The sequence below is a fragment of the Capra hircus genome, chromosome 6 (assembly GCF_001704415.2).
Source record: "Capra hircus breed San Clemente chromosome 6, ASM170441v1, whole genome shotgun sequence".
Taxonomy (NCBI): Eukaryota; Metazoa; Chordata; class Mammalia; order Artiodactyla; family Bovidae; genus Capra; species Capra hircus.
This window is the reverse complement of record NC_030813.1, coordinates 16,209,465-16,226,998: the sequence shown is the minus strand read 5'-3', so window position 1 is coordinate 16,226,998 and position 17,534 is coordinate 16,209,465. Positions and strand designations below refer to the sequence as shown.

The 17,534-nt window shown below is 42.3% G+C and overlaps 1 protein-coding gene and 1 pseudogene across 2 annotated transcripts in view; one reads left to right on the top strand and one right to left on the bottom strand.

The window, feature by feature from the left end:
- On the bottom strand, positions 1,365 to 1,690 carry LOC102184891 (annotated as a pseudogene).
- SEC24B (SEC24 homolog B, COPII coat complex component) overlaps positions 7,434 to 17,534 on the top strand; it is a 79,535-nt gene continuing 69,434 nt past the window's right edge. The window contains exon 1 of one of the 2 annotated variants that reach the window (XM_018049229.1): positions 7,434 to 7,788. In XM_018049229.1, coding sequence (XP_017904718.1) covers positions 7,662 to 7,788 — 127 coding nt within the window. In that variant the 5' untranslated portion in view covers positions 7,434 to 7,661. The remainder of the gene's footprint in view (positions 7,789 to 17,534) is intronic. The other variant, XM_018049230.1, reaches the window with a different exon arrangement.

The window sequence follows — 17,534 nt, the reverse complement described above, 5'->3', positions numbered from 1 at the left end:
ATAGAGACTTCCAGCTCCTTCATGTCAGAGCAGAGGTGGAAAATAAGAGTATTTTCACTTGATAAGTAAACAAGGGTTTTGCAGCCAAAGGAGACTAGCAGCTGGATCACCTAAAGGCCCCTCTGATTCTGATTTGTTGCTTCTACATTCACATGTTGAAGCCATAACCACCACCACCCCTCATGTGACTGCATTGGAAATAGGGCCTTTGAGGAGGTGATTAAGGTTAAATGAGGTCAGAAGTTTGGACCCCTGATCTGATAGAACAGGTGCCCTTATAAGAAGAGACAGGAGAGAGAGCTCTCCCCACACCATGGAAAAACACAGAGAGAAGCTGGAGCCCTGCAAGCTAGGAAGAGAGCTCTCACTAGAACCCTGATCTCAGACTTCCAGCTGCCAGAGCTGTGCGACAAGAAATTTCTGTTGCTTAAGCCAGTCAGGCTATGGTATTTTGTTACGGCAGCCTGTGCTAATACAGTATTTTTCTAGGACAAACAATACCCAGCCAGAGGAAAAGTAATTGGCAAAATGGAAACATCGTTGAATGGGTGGCAAGATGATTAATGTCAACATCAAGCATAGTAACCCATTAGGAGGCGGTTTGCTTTTTTTTTTTTTTTAACATTGCAAAGGAAACTTTAGAGTCAATGAAAATACAGTACTTTGGATTGATCAAAATGCACAATGCACATGAAACAAAAGTCGTATAGTTTGCTTGTTGACTGTGTGGTTACTGTTGAAAAAGTCCCTGCTTCTAAATCTGTACTTAGTAATCTTCCAAAATTTTAAATAAAGTTCTTAAATTGTAGCAATGAACAAAAAGATAAGATACACTTAAACAATACTGAGATTTATCAAAAGATGCTTAAGAAATTTCAACTCAAGTCTGACAGTTATAAAAATCAATATTTTGGCTAAATTATAAATATGTTTATAATGCAATTATTTGCAATGATATGCAATTGTATAACTCTAATAATGCTAACAACTGCTGTAAGATCAGAATAGGTTTTTTGAAAAATACTAAAAACATAAAAATATATAACCCCATTAATTACCTATAGAACATGTTCTATTTATACCTAAATCTCAGCATTTACTGTATCACCACAGCTCTAATTTAAAAAATCACATCTAAGGGTAAGGCAAAACCATCTAAGAGTGGCATATTTGTTCCTGTCTCAATTTGTTGATGTATCAAACAAATTTCAACTCTGCTAGGCAAAGGAACAGAAGATAATCTGCTTTGCAATGAATTCAAAGTTCAATTGCACACAGGCAAATTCTATAGATTAAAAAATTTACTAACTGAACTATAGGTATTAAATACTGAAAAAAGTTAACAGCTTATTATAATTTATTTTTTAACAATCTAGGAAGTTCCTAGCTATCAGCAGTACCAGGGCAATTTCAGGTGTAATTGGGAATTCAAGAATCTCCATGGAATGAAACTTGTAGGTGAAATACATGCATACTTTTGGTAGCACACGTGAAGAGATCTCTCTAAAAGGACTACATTAGTTTCATTCTCAGCAAATTGACTTGGACCACTCAACATGGCTTTAACTGTTTCTGATGTTAGCTCATGCTCTTTTTTCACAACAAATTCATGACCATCGGAAGATACTGATTTGACATACATGGCATCAGGGCCCACAGGACCACCATAGGTTTTCTCTTTGCCATCCATTAGATTCTTATGAAATTGTACTTTGCATCCAGAAGAATGTTAGTAGTTGCTTGCCATTCCCGCAGTCCACAGTCACCACACCTGGTCCCCAGATCTACACCACGGCTCCCAACTTACCCCCTACTGCCTGCCACCAAGGGTTCTGGGGAAGTTAGAGGAATCATTTCTGCTGGGTCACCGGTGGGTCAGTATCTTAAAAAAGTACTATTGGTGTAGAAAGCCATGGGTGTGCCAGACCCATTTTAATCTATACTTCAACATGTTATTGTTGTTCAGTTGCTCAGTCATCTCTGACTCTGAGACATCTCAGATGACTCTGACTCTTTGTGACTGCAGCACGCCAGGCTTCCCTGTTCCTCACCATCTCCCAAAGCTTGCTCAAACTCATGTCTATCGAGTTGGTGATGCCATCTAACCATGTCATCCTCTGTTGTCCCCTTCTCCTCTTGCCTTCAGTCTTTCCCAGCATCAGGGTCTTTTCCCATGAGTCAGCTTTTTGCATCAGGTGGCCAAAGTACTGGAGCTTCAGCTTCAGCATCAGTCTTTCCAATGAATATTCAGGATTGATTTCCTTTAGGATTGACTGGTTTGATCTCCTTGCAGTCCAAGGGACTCTCAAGTGTCTTCTCCAGCACCACAGTTCAAAAGCATCAATTCTTCGGCACTCAGCCTTCTTTATGGTCAAACTCTCACATTCATACATGACTACTGGTAAAACCATAGCTTTGACTATATGGATCTTTGTCGGCAAAGTAATGCTTCTGTGTTTTAATTTGCTGTCTAGGTTTGTCATAGCTTTTCTTCCAAGGAGCAAGCATCTTTTAATTTCATGGCTGCAGTCACCATCTGCAGTGATTTTGGAGCCCTAGAAAATAAAGTCTGTCATGGTTTCCATTGTTTCCCCATCTATTTGCCATGAAGTGATGTGGCTGGCTGCTATGATCTTCATTTTTGAATGCTGAGTTTGAAGCCAGCTTTTTCACTCTCTTCTTTCATCCACACGAGTGGGTGGGAATACACAGTAGCTGCTAAAAGACTCCCTTCGGAGGGCATTCCTTTCCTCAGTGGACTTTGAAATGTAAATGAAAAGATGCCTTTGGAAACTTGCTGCTCAGAGAGTGGTTGTGGACCACAAGCATCAGCATCTCCTTGGAGCTGGCCGGAAACTCAGAACCTCAGCCCTTCCCAAATCTACCCAACCAGAAGTTGCATTTTAACAAGATCTTCAAGTGATTCACAGGCACATTGTAGTTTGAGATGCATCACTTTACATCTTGTATCAACAGAAAAGAGATGAGTGAGCTTGGTTCTAAAGCTTCAGAGAAACTCACTTTTCTGTTTGGTGGAAATACATTTGTGACCTATGAGAGTTCACCCTGGATTTGTGAGTAGCTCTTTTGAAGAAAGGAGCTTTGGGAACCTAACCTGTTCATATGCGAAAGTTTCTAAGATTCTAAAAATGGGTTGTAGATCCTTGTTTTCTGGAACAGAGTATAGAGCAGAGATTTCTTCGTAGTTGGGAGGCAAAGCTATGAATATCTGTATATAAAAGAGTGATATTCTGAAGAGTTTTCAAGTTATACAGTAGATGCTCAGTAAATGAGAGTCCGCTCTATTCAATTCCCTTCAGAATACCAGCTTAGAAATTCTCCGATGGTAGAGACCTGTGGGCTATGTTTATCATATTCTCAGTGAAATATATAAGGTTGTTCAATTGAACTAACTGCCTCAGGCTGCTATGTGTTTTAACTTCTACCTCCTTCCCAATTTTCTTGTCTCTCCTGTATTTATTCTACCAACTAATGGTGTTGCTGCTGCCATTGTGCCTATATCCACAGTGTTTCCTTCCTCTGCCTCATGATTCATTCTTTCTAACCTGCTGTGGGCTGGGTGAGTGGATAGCCACAGAAATTACCGGATAGCTAAAATAACAGCCAAATAGTCTAAGTGAGAACTTGACAGGATTTTCTGTAAGTGCACTTTTTGCATGTAGGTGATGTGGTAATTATTTGCCTAATAGTCCTACCCTTTTTTAAAAAAAAAAATCTTTTAGGATCTTAGTTGTCTTAGACACTTCAGACTTCAATGCTAGTTAAATGACATCAACATAGGTGACCAAATGATATGAACAACAGTGAAATTATTTCTTCCTATCATAATATGAGTCTTGGAACTCAACTTGTGAAAGTGAGTGAAGTTGTTCAGTCGTGTCCGACTCTTTGTGACCTCGTGTGAACTCAACTTAGGATGCCCTAATAAAAAGAAATGAAGATACACAGGGAACATGAGAAAAAATAAAGGTAAGTTTAAAAAAAAAGAAAAATCAAAGAAATCCATATATAAGAAAGTCAGTAGTGATATATGTAAAAGATAATATTTATACATATATATATGGGGACAGGTTACATACTATTAATCTTTGTATCCCCAATACCTGGCCTATTAAAAATGCAATAAATGTGTAAACAGATCAGAATAAGGAGAAGAAAAAAGAAAACTGTGTCTTCATATTGGTAGAGGGACTCCTAATAGGGAATGCCACTAAAAGAGGAAAGTTGTTCTACAAAGATCAAATGTGATTTAAAAACTAGAGGGGGTTAAAAAAAAAAAAAAGCTGTGGAAGATGGAAGCTAGTGATAACATAGAAGGAACTGAATTAGCTTTTTTTTTAAATATAAAAATAGGTATTCAGTTGTTCAAGGCTCCTACAACTTCTGCTACAGAGAATATGAGTCCCAAATTGGGGGTGACAAATAGCGGCATGTGTCAGAATTTGACATTCAGCAGAAATGTTCCTCTTGCACCTGTGGAGGTGCTCACTTTCAATAACAGCATTTTTTCCTTTTGGACACAGACCTGGTCTCAGCATTGCCCATCAAAACAAGCAAGATTGACACTACCATATTGGGGACTCTGGCACTGTAGTCACACACCTACAAAATATCACTTTCAATGATTGGTAAAAAATTGGAGAAATGTGCTGAAGAAAAGAACTATTATCCCCCGATGTAAAATAAGAATGGACCAATTCAGCTTCGTTTTGCTATTCAAAGCAGTGGTTCTCAAAATTTCCAGTACATCAGAATTACCAGGAGAGCTTGCTCTTGGCTCCCATCTCCAGAGTTCAGTAGGTCTGGGGTGGGACCTGAGAATTTGCATTTCAAACACTTTAAGATTCACCATTCAAAAGAATACTGGAACAAATTCTAAATATGTAAAACTGAAAATCTTTTGACAAGCAAAATAGTATGTTGTAATTAGCATAGCTTTATGAAGAAAAATGTAAATTAAACAACTATAGCTTGTAGTGAATAGAGCAAAGATTTCGATGCTAAATAGACTTTGGTTTAAGCTCTGGTTCTATTTACAGATTTATGATTTTTACCAAGATTACTTAAACTTTATATAAGTCTTAGTTTCTTCTGGTAAAATGGGGATAAGAAAAATATCCCATAGAGTTACTGTGAGGACTAAAGGGGGGAAATATATCTAAAGAGACTAGCACAGTGCCTGGTACATAGTAAACATTCATTCAGTCCATCATCCTTTTCCTCTTCTTGGCTGACAGCAGTTGTGGGTCTTAGAGCAGTAGAGTGAAATAACATATTTTCATAAAGACTGTAGAATCCGTCATGCAAAAAGACTCATAAAAATGCTAGAAAATATTATGATGAATTAGTGGACAAGTGTAAGCAGCTTAGGTGATAAAGATTGCAGGGAGGTCTAGTGGTTAAGACTCTGTGCTCCCAAAGCAAGGGGCATGGGTTCGATTCCTAGTTGGGGAACTGAGATTCCCCATGGCTGGCCAAAAGAAGAAAAAAAAGATCGTGGGAAGAAGTGTTAAAACATAGCATTCTAGTCCTCCTCTTAGAAGAGTCTCCCCTAAAGAGATAAGGTTCAACTTCATCCCCTACACCTGTGATTAAAATGGGCTTCTTACACCCAAGAGGATACATTCCAGGGGCAGAAAGCCAACTGCCTAATTATTCCCTGAAGTGGCTGTTTTTTTCTGAGCCACTTTTCAAAGGACTCCCAGGAAGTGTTGAAAACTGTTATTGTATAATCTTCTTGATGAAGCAAGGTGTGACCTTTTGCTCACACAGAGGCTTAGGTTTTTGTGGAAAAGCTCCCAATGCTGTGGAAAAGCACTTGCTCATTTTGTGTAGATGAAATATAATGTATTGTTGAAAATCCTAAAACTCAAAAGTACAAACCATTACAAAACACAACTGTTAATTGTATATTTGATGATATACATTATTTTTAATGATTTTAGGTATAACAGTATTGTGATTATGTTATGCATTGAAAGATACATGTTTAATGCTTACCTATAAAATAGTATGTCTGAGATTTGTTTCAAAATAATCTCAGGAGAGTAGAGGTTGGTGCCAGTATACATGAGACAAGATTATCCCGAATTGCCAAATGCTGACTAGTTGATGAGTATATGATAGTCCATTATACTATTTTCTCTTACATTGTATTTCATTATCTACCTAAAATGTTAAAAATTCAAGTAGTTTGTATCAATATGATACTGTTTTCTAGGACAGGATTGTCTTATATGTGTAATTTAAAGATTCTGAAAATTTACATTTAACAAAATCATAGGTTTTAAACCTAAGAATCTGACAATGTATCTTCCACATGCAGGATCTAGCATATTTTAGCATTTGGTGCTGTTTGGGTCCTTTATTAGTGTAAATGTATAAAATGGAAAGGAAAAATCAACCAGAATTGTGGAAATAAGAATTATAAATAAATTGCAAAAAGAAAAACTACAAATCCAACTACTGAAACCCTATTTGTAAATCATCTGGTGCATTAAAGCACCAAGTATCATTAATTCATGGGAACAATTAAAAGGGGAACTTTGCATTATTCCAAGCCTACAACTCACTTTATGGTCGGCATAATGATTCAGTAATTAGAAATATCATCTCGCCGGATTCCATTCGGAATTCGATGTTTTTGAACAGTTTCATTTCTAACACAGAGTAACTGCGGCCAGAATAAGATGGCAAAACGACTTGGGTAATGTAGTCCAGGGCTTGCTTGCCAGTTAGCATGCTGGGACATGCCAGAGATTCAGAGATTTTCCTCACGAAGACACACGAAGCTGAGATCTTGCTTTGGGTGCTACAGCTTCTCTTCTGAATACCAACAGGATGAGCCAACCCTTGGCAAAAATCTTGAGGAGGTTAAGTTTGTCTTTCAGTTTCCCTTACTCCATCTTCCCCTTTGCTCTTCCCAGTATGTAAGTCAGTGAGAAAAGTTCTCCGTTCCGACTTAGATTCTGTTTATCATAGAGAAATGTTTCTTTTTCCTTTGCCTTGGATTATAATTGCCCAAGGACTGGGAGCTTGAATGCCTATTTCCTTTAGAATTTAATATTAAGGGGGGGGGAACACCTCAAGATTAAAAAAACAAAGACAAACCCCGGGTTCCTCTTCGGAGGGTGAGTGGGGTCAGTCCGGCCAGACGTAGCCCTGGGCTCCGGATGCCACCCCGCACGCAGCTCTCGGACTCCCTCCCCACCGCCGCCCCGCGCGGGAGCCGCCCGCGCGCCGCGTCGACGCAGGTCCACCACTCTCGCCGCGGGAGGCGGCCGCCCCGAGCCCCGCCTCCGGCCTGGGTGCGCCAGGCTCCGCCTGCAGGGGGCGCTGCGGCGAGCGCAGCCCGTGCCTGCGGGGAGCGACCCGGGGTGGGAGTCCCGCGGCTCCGGGCTCGGGGCGGCGGCGGGGCAGCGGCCGGGCGGGGTCCCGGTGCCCGCGGCGGCCCAGCTGGGCTGCGGGGTGGAGCGCGAGCATTCCAGCCGCGCTCCCGGGTGACTCCCTCGGTGACGCCGGCCGCGTTCTTTCCTCTTCCTCTCGCCTCTCCGGCCCCGCCTTCCCTTTTCCTCCGCCCACCCCACCGAAGCCGAGCCGCTGCTGCCGCCGCCGCCGCCGCCGCCGCCAGCAGCGCCGTCATGTCGGCCCCCGCCGGGTCCCCTCATCCGGCTGCCAGCGCCCGCATCCCGCCCAAGCTTGGCGGAGCCGCCGCCTCAGGAGCCGCCGCGCCGGCAGGCCCGGGCCCGGGGCCGCACCAGCAGAACGGTGAGGAGGGCGGCCGGGGCGGAGCGCGGGGCCTAGTGCCGGCGGGGCAGCCTGCGCGGCGCGATCGGGCGGGGAGGGCGGGCGGGCGGTGGGAGTTGGGGGCTGCCGGGCTGGGGCGGGGGGCGCACGGCGACAGCCTGACTGGGGACGGGGCGAGGGGGGACGGACGCCCCGGCGCGGGGCCGACCCGGGGCATCGGGGACTCGGGCTGCTTCTGGAGTGTGGCCCCAGGCCCTGAACCTCCGGGGCGAGTTGGGGCGTAGAAAAGGGGCAGCCCAGAGGCCACGTGAATCCCGGTTATCCCGTCCCTGGCGGGGGCGAGATGCCCCGAGCGACCCCTGTCGGGGAGAGACCCGGGGCCGCAGAGTGCGTGGTCCGGGGAAGGCTGCTTGTAGCCATGGAGCTGGGGAGGGTTGTGCCCTTCCTGTCTCGGGGAAAATTGCTCTGATTTCCGAGGCCCGGCGAGCACGCTGCCTGGAAGGAAACTTAAGTTAGTGCTCAAGTTTGTAGACAAAGGGTGTAAATAGGCAACACAAGTGTAACTGTAACCCTGACCCAGTTCGGCCTCGAGATCTGTCATTGCTGCTGCGGCTGCTACTCGAGCGTCTGGAGCTGGCTGGTCGTGTTCGAAAAGGAGCCGGTGTCAAATGGATTTAAACGAGTACTTTTAGATCTGGGTGTCCCCCCCCCCCCGCCCCCCAGCTTCACTTTCAGAAACACAAAAACGTGCCAGAGTTGGCCCCGTTTGAGGCAAGGCCTTCATACCGGCAGCAGGCAATGCAACGTGAAGGCCGCTTTCACACTAAGGTCGTGGGCTTTGGGGATGTAACAGTCTCCGCTGAAAAATGATGCTTGTAGGATATCCATTCCCTCAGTTAGTGGATGGGGCCCGGGGAGAGGGGCCCTCTCTGTATAAACGGGAATATTTCAGATGAGAACTCTCGAAACTGACTGACTGAATACTTTAGAAGAATATGTCTGGTTCTCTGTTTGTATAAGAGAGCAAAGTCTGGTGGTGCTCTTCAAATGATTGTTGGACTGACCTATTTTACCCAGTCTGCTAGTGAAAACTTACTGGACTTTATAAATCAGTTCAGCGAACATTTAATTTTTACAGCTGATGCTGTACATGCTTGCAGTTTATCGTTTATCCTGAGAACCAGAAGTTGAATTGTTTTTTTTTTTGGTAAGTCAGACGTGATGGCTTAGTCTTCATAATCCTTTGGATCAGCCATAGTTGTCAGTGTTACATGCTGTACTTTTTCTGGTCATTGTTTACTGTATGGGTTTTGAATGTGAACAGTGTAGTACATTTCATTCTTCTGCCCTGAACAAACACGAAGATATTATTTGTGAGCAGTTTTTGTTCTTGTAAACTTAACATAAACTCTTGTTTTTGTTTAGTTTTTGAAATAGCTTTGTGTGTGGAAGAACTGAAAGAAGAGATCCCCAGTCTTTTAGAAAATTGTAAATCCATGTTTAATAGTGATCTGAGAATTGTGTCTTTTCTTGATTTCCTGAGTATGCATTATTTGTCATAGTGTACAATTTTATTTGCCTTAGTCTTAAAATTTTGTGAATACTCAAAGAGTGGCAGGATATCAGTTGTAATCAAGATGTTAAATATGTAAAAGATCAGTTAATACATTTAGAAGCCAGATATAGATGATGCTTGATTTCTGCTGTTTCTAATCATTGCTTTCCTTTGATATAATTCATTTCAGCATTTGTTGCATGCTTGCAGTTGGGGACTCGAGATTAGCCTATTAGATAAAACAAAATCCCAGCCTTTCTCCTAAATTGACATGTATTTTGGTGACATTCAAGTTGGTTATGACCTTGAGGAATTTGACAGGTAGAGGTAAGAGGAGAGGGCTGTTGCAGGGGCATGAACCAAAGTTGAAAAATTTAGGAACCAAGAGGCAAAAAGAGTGCTAGGTGAGAGGGAAAACCCAAGCGATGAAAGCTGAAAAGAATACTTAAAAGGGGCCAGATTACAGAAAGGTCTTGAGTGTTAAGGAATTTGGAAATTAAGATAAAGGACTAGAGTTAATTTTTGTTTGTTTTTGTGAAAATAAGTGGCTTAAGTCGATAAATAACAAGATCAAATCTGTTTTTGTTTTGCTTGTTAATCTCAGAGAAAAGTAACTTTTGTTTTTGGAATCCATAGATAATGGTTAAGCAATCGTTTGGGTTTGTGATTGATTCTTCAGTCCTGTATAAACTAGTTTGCCTTTTTATATCTCTGTGGAATTCCAGACATGGTGAAAAAGAAATAGATCAGAAGTATGAGTTTAAAACATCACAGAAGACAGAGTTGTAAAACTGGATTGGTACCCAGCAATCACTTACTTTAGTGTTTATCAAACATTTTTACAAACAGATTTCTTTTCCCAGAGGAGTTTGTAGAGCCCTGCTACAGACATCTGAAAAAAGCAGAGCTGTTGTGGTTAAAATAGAGGTGGAGGTCCAGATGTTTTTGGAGTACAGTCTGTAAGACAGCTAGTTCGATTCCCTAATTAAACAGATGAAATCAAGATCCAGAAAGGTTTGGATGGGTGATATTCACCAATGCCTATATAAGCTTCTTGAGGGTAGCTGCCTGTCTCCTGTTCACTGCTATACATTCAGTATTTTCGAGGCCCAGAACAAGTTATAGTTTCATTTGTTAAATGAAGTCTAATACAGTCTTTCTAGTTCCAAGTCCATCTCTCTTTCTGTTAACATACTCTAAAAAGTCTCTTACTAGACACTTTGACTTTGGAAAGGCTTGGGAGGCAGAAGCCCAGACTTCATTAATATTTGTCCTTGTTTTCTGTGTTTAACTGTTAGCATACTTTTCCCCACTTATTCCTCCCCCCCACCCCCACACACTTATTTGAAGATACAATTTGACTTCTTTGAGTTTGTGAAATATTTTTTTGAACTTCCTTCCTTGGAGTTACATTTCTGTGCTTCAGGTTTTCACTGAGCAGCATATGGGCAGTTTAGAATCATTGTATTTTCATAGCAGGTATTAGTTGAATATTTTTCAGCTTACACTTTGCCTTTTGAGAGTCCTTTCAAGAGTCCTCAAACAAGGAAAAGACTGAGTGAATAATATCCTGGTAATTACAGCATAACCCCATTGTTGTTGTTTAGTTGCTAAGTCATGTCTAATTCCTTTTGGGTCTGTGGACTGTAGCCTGCCAAGCTCCTCCGTCCATGGGATTCTGAAGGCAAGAGCACTGGAGTGGGTTGCCATTTCCCTCTCCAGGGACTCTTCCCAACCCAGGGATCACACCCACATCTCTACCTTGAGCCACCAGGGAACCTGGCATAACTCCATAATGTCTCCCGGTTGACTTAAATTGAAAGAGATATTTTAGAAGTGGTTTTTTTTGTTTGTTTGTTTGTTTTGGGTGGGGGGCACTCAGATTTATCAATAAAACTCTGGTTTCTGATTCTTCTTTTAGGAAGCAAATGGTGCTCATTTTCAAATGAAAATGTTTTTTCTTCCTACCATGTGTCTTTCCCAAGAATGATACTATCGGCAGTTTTATCATTTCATTGTCCATAATGCAAGAAAGATGAGATAGTAATGGGAATTATCAAACTTCATTGCTTTATTATTAGACTTCATTACATAAACTGGAGAAGGCAATGGCACCCCACTGCAGTACTCTTGCCTGGAGAATCCCATGGACGGAGGAGCCTGGTAGGGCTACAGTCCGTGGGGTCACACAGAGTCTGACACGATGGAGCGACTTCACTTTCACTTTTCACTTTCATGCATTAGAGAAGGAAATGGCAAACCACTCCAGTGTTCTTGCCTGGAGAATCCCAGGGACAGAGGAGCCTGGTGGGCTGCTGTCTGTGGGGTCGCACAGAGTTGGACATGACTGAAGCGACTTAGCTTCAGCAGCAGCATTACATAAACATACCTTTCACTCAGGAATACTATCTGGTGGGTTATTGGAAACTCTTCAACTTTGAGAGCACATGCAAAATTTAAAATGATACAAGTGTACATACAGATACTAGTGTATCTGAAGTAAGTTATTTTTGATCAGAGCAGTGTCTTTGTCTCAAGTTTCTAGTCTTCCTTTTTAGCCAACCAGAAGCATCTGGTCCTCTCACGAAGATAGTGCCATGCTATAATAGAACTTTCTGCATACATAATTTCTCCTAAGCTGATTAATAGATGTCTCAAGGATCTTATAAAATATATACACAAGTGTCTGGTATCTGGATTGTTTTTACTTTTTTGTTGTTGTGTTGCTTTCAGTTCAGTTCAGTCGCTCAGTCGTGTCTGACTCTTTGCGACCCCATGAATCCCAGCACGCCAGGCCTCCCTGTCCATCACCAACTCCTAGAGTTCACTCAGACTCACGTCCATTGAGTCAGTGATGCCATCCAGCCATCTCATCCTCTGTCGTCCCCTTCTCCTCCTGCCCCCAATCCCTCCCAGCATCAGAGTCTTTTCCAATGAGTCAACTCTTCGAATGAGGGGGCCAAAGTACTGGAGTTTCAGCTTTAGCATCATCCCTTCCAAAGAAATCCCAGGGCTGATCTCCTTCAGAATGGACTGGTTGGATCTCCTTGCAGTCCAAGGGACTCTCAAGAGTCTTCTCCAACACCACAGTTCAAAAGCATCAATTCTTCGGCACTCAGCCTTCTTCACTGTATTTTCATTCCCACCCTACACCTCCCCCTCAATTTCTGAGATAATATGTGTAATAATTTTTGTGGATCACGTTCATTGCCACTGATCCCAGTATTTCAGCTAACTTCCATCTTTCTGATTTATCTGTAAACCCTGAAGTATTAGATGCTAAAGACGTTGAAATAGAAGGGAGTTTGAGTCAATCTTCAGTGGACTTTCCTAGAAATGAGAGCATCTTCAGAGTTAACATTGCGTGTTAGAGCAGATCTTGTTGTATTCAGCCCCGGGGAAGCCGCTATTATTTCCAGTAGGTTAAGCATACTCAGACTTGGCCAGAAAATGTAGGCTAGTGAAAAAGGTGTAGGCTCTGTTACAGCCCAGGGTTTTGTGGAGAAAATTATTTAACATCTCTGAGCTTTAGGGAATAATAATACCTTCCTCTTAGGGTTGTTGAGAAGATTACATTAAATGAGGTGCTGTTTTTTAAAGTACCTGGTGTTTAGTAAAATGAGATGCTTTTCAAATGAGGGGCTCCTTCATTTCCTTCAAAACACCAGGATATAAATTCTTCAGGCAGCAGAGACCATGTGAGTTTTCCTCCTCATATTTCCAGCGGCAGCATGCGATAGGCACTCAATGGAGTACGTGAACTTGGCTACTAACTTTCTTACACTGTCCAGCCTTCCCTGCAAAGAATCTACTCTTGGAAGGTTTCCTCCGATAGGCCACTACTGCAGCTAGCTGGTTTATGGGAAGAGGGGTTTTAAGTTTTATACGATTGCGTGCCGAAAGCTGCCAGGAAAAGGAGTTGAGAAAAAGGGAGATGAAATAGGGAGGCAAGAGGGAGTAGTAAAATGCCTTGCCTAGACCGTAGCCAAGTCCTAACTCACTTGTTTTTCCTAGTGTTTCTGAGAAATAGGTATTGTGAAATGGGTTTGGAACCTTGACTTCACTGGCATCTTCATTACTTCCGAACTGTGTGAAATTGTATGAATTAATAACCTTTCACATCCTTGTTTGTTTGTAAAGTGATGATAGTGATACTTCACAGGATTTTATGAGAATTATATAAGATTATGGATAGAAAAGCAGAGTACCTTGCATGTAGTAGGTTCTCAACCAATACTGGTTTTCTTTTGGCTCCTTCACTCTTAGCAGTCATTATGATGGCATCCAAGAGGACAGCTGATGGAGTGGCAGGAGTAATCTGTACTTAGTGCAGTGAGAGCTCATCTGAACGGTTCCATGCGCTCTGTCTGCCAGCCGTGACTGGAACAGTTACCTGTGTAGCTGTTAGCCTGCCATCAGGAAGCGTAATCCAGGGTAATCAGATGTGATCCAGACTTCCCATTTTTTAAATCACTAGGGTTTTAATTGCAGACTTTTTTAGAGGTGTATATGTCTGTATACATTTTATGCTCATTAAAAATGTATTTTAGCAATATTATTGATACTTTATATTCAAAATATTTAGTAATTAGTACTTAACATACTGACCACTGAATAGATCCCAGCTTTGACACTGGAGCAGAATTGTGTCAGCCTGTAACGTGCCTGGCATTACTGCTTTAGTTGCTGGATCGTGAGTGGGTCTGGGGCAAGGGACCAGCATGGTGGGATGTAACAGGGAAGCAGGGTGAGGAGTGTGACTGTTCACCAACTGGCTCAGCAATGTTTTAATAAAGATGATTGTTAAAGTACATACAGGCTGAATATTGAATTATTTCTTGGCAGTTCAGTGATGAATGAAATAAATTTTTAGTGATTACTTTTCCAAATCAGTATGAATTGTATTTCAGTAGGACAGAGGAGCTTGTAGTTTGCTGACCTTGATGTTCCTTTGAAGATAATGAAAACTTTTTAATCTGCCTTTTAAAAAAAGTTGAAATTCTGGAATTCCTGACAGTCCTGTGGTTAGTACTGTGCACTTCTTCTGCAGGGGACGCAGGTTCGATCCCTGGTTGGGAAACTAAGATCCTGCATGTTGTGTGGCATGACCAAAAAATAAGAATAAATTTCTTTTAAGTGTTAAATTTTTTAAATGTCAGGAATTTGATTCAGGAATTCAATTTTTCCTGAATTAATTCAGTCTTTTCATTCAGGAAAAGATTAATGAAGCAAACATTTTTATATTCAGAATGTTGCTTCTCTACGGAATGAGGGGAATGAGGAAACATTTAAGAGCCTATGATTTTTCTGGTATAGTGACTAGATGTTCCATAAAATACTTGCTGTGTAAATTTTGATTTTCATATCGAGTTTGCATAAAGCAAGAATAGAATCAGTTTTCCTTTGGAGAGAATCTGATCTCAGGAAGGAAATTATGTCACTGAGGCAGATCTATCGTTTGGGTAGATATTATGATAATTTTCTCTCAATAAGGATAGCAAGGGTGCTTAAAGAAAATCAGAGGCTGTATCTTGCTGACCATCTAAAACCTTTGCAGCTGTGATTAGAGCTAGGGAGATTATCCTGGATCTGGGTGGGCCCGATATACTTGCAGCCATCCTTATTGGAAACTGGAGGAGTCAGCCTACAGAGAAAGTAACAAGACCACAGGAGCAGAGGTTAGAATGATGTACTTTGAAGATGGAGGGAAGGGGCCACAAGCCAAGGAATGCAGGTGACCATTAGAAGCTGAACAAGGCAAGGAAATGGATTCTTCCGTCAGGCTTCAGAAAGAACCAGCTTTGCCCATGGCACCTTGACATTTGCCCAGTGAAACTGATTTTGGACTTCTGACTTCCAAACTGTAAAGTAATAAATTTGTACTATTTAAGCTACTAAATTTGTAGTAATTTATTACACTTGTACTAGGAAACTCATACATCTAATAAGAAGGAAAAAAAGCGGCAATGTCAAAACACTTTAGATGCAATACTTTCCTTTTGTTTTGAGTGTTCTCATACTTGAACTACTAAAGAATAAAAAGTGTAGAATGGCAGAGAAAAAATATTCAGACTTGTAATTTGTTCTGGTGGTAGAGTATAAGTATTAAGGTTTGAGTTCTTTCTCTTTAAATACCATGCACGTGCATGCCTGCTGTCGCTCGGTCGTGTCTGACTCTTTGGGGCCTCATGGACCGTAGCCCACCAGCCTTCTCTGTCCATGAGATTTCCCAGGCAAGAATACTGGAGTGGGTTGCCATTTCCTTCTCCAGGGGACCTTCCCAACCCAGATACTGAACCTGCATCTCTGAAGTCTCCTGCATTGGTGGGTGGATTCTTTACCACTGAGCTGCCAGGGAAGCCCTTAAATACCATGCAGTTGTTGATAGCTGTGATGAGATAAATGCCAGATACAGAAATATTTGATGATTATTTACTGGGCTAATTTTTTTTTTCTTCAAAACACAGCAATGGAATCCATGAGGCAGTCACTATCCTAAGCCTTAAGGATATGATAGAGCGGAGAGCCAAGTAGGCCCAGGTTTTTGACTTATAGAGTGTACACTTAGTTACAGTTCCACGTGCAAAGCACTGTCAACAGAGGTCCAGTATACTGCAGTACAACATTAAGCGGACATTAAGTGGGCATCGACTTGTAGAATTACAGAATGTTTTCTAGAGGAAGAGCTGAGAGCTGAAGGATAAGTAAGAGTTGGTCAGGTGAAGCGGGTAGAAGGGGACCTCGAAGGTTCCAGGTAGAAGGAAGAGCCTGTGTGAACAGTCGGAAGCATGACTTGAGAACTCTCTGTGCTAAGAGTGAGTGTATGTGGAATAGAGATTTTCAGCCTTTTCACTCATGGCTACTTTAGTGCTGAAGTTTTTGGTGACATTCTTGAAGGAGTTAAAGTTAGAACACTTGTATTTTAAAACAGCAAGTTCCAGGAAAAATATATTAACGTGATCCTCTTCAGAAGTCTTTATAAGGCAACTTGATACTCTGCCCTAGTCAGCCTCTTTGCTGGCCTTTTGACACAAAGCTCTAGCATGCAGCCTTACCTGATGTTGTGCTGTGGCTGCTTTGCTTTCCTGGTGGCGAGTTATGCTTCTTTACCAGCTCAGCATTCTGTGTCACTTCGCCATAACACTAGGCATTTCTAGTTGTAGCGGAGCTTTTAATACATTTTATTGATCAAAGTTTGGCAAACCCAGGTGAGGGCTTGCAGTAGGTTAAGGTGCACCTTTAGGAAATGATTGTGGAAAGGAGGGGTACCGAGGTGTGAGGGGTAGAGGTTTCCCCAGTGGCTCAGTGGTAAGGAATCTGCCTGCCGGTGCGGGAGACACGGGTTCGATCCCTGGTGGGGGCAGGAAATGGCAACCCCCTCCAGTATTCTTACCTGGGCAGTCCCATGGACAGAGGAGCCTGGCGCGCTGCGGACCGTGGGGTCACAGAGTCGGACACAACTTGGCAGCTGAGCAGAAGCACACGCACCAGCAGGGCAGGGGTCAGACCATGAAGAGTCTCTGCATTGGTCGTGCCTTTGCTGCTGTGACCAATTACCACAAACGGGTGGCTTAAAGCAGCATGAACTCAGAATTCCTCTTCTGTGGGTTGGAAATCTAGCTGGGCTAAAATCCAGGTGCCATTAGGGCTGCATTCACTTCCAGAGGCTCTAGGAGAGAATCCATTTCTTCACCTTTCCAGCTTCCAGAGGCTGTGCACATTCCTTGGCTCTTGGCCACTCTTTCCATCTTCAGAGCCAGCAACACTGCCCCTCTCAGAGGACTCTTCTGTGGTCACGCCTCCTTCCGACTCCCTTCTGCCTCCCTCTTCCACTTTTAAGGACGCTCATGATTATGTGGAGCTTACCTGGATTATATATTCCCTCTTCGAAGATCCAGTGACTAACAGCCCTAATGCTGTCTGTAATGTTACCACCCCTGTGCCATGTAACCTAGCATTTTCACTGGTTCTAGGAATTAGGACACGGACGTGGGGTGAGGGAGGGATTATCTTGTGTCCCACTATCTTACAGGCCATATTAGAGAATTTGAATTTATTCTTGATAGCAAGAGAAACCATTAGAAAGCTTTAAACAAGGAACTAACAATCTGCTATTCTTCTTCAAAGTTTTTTTTTTTTTTTTTCTATTTTAGTAGCTTGTCTTTCCTTAGAAATTTTAGAATCTTCTTGTTGGTATCTACTAAAAAAAAAA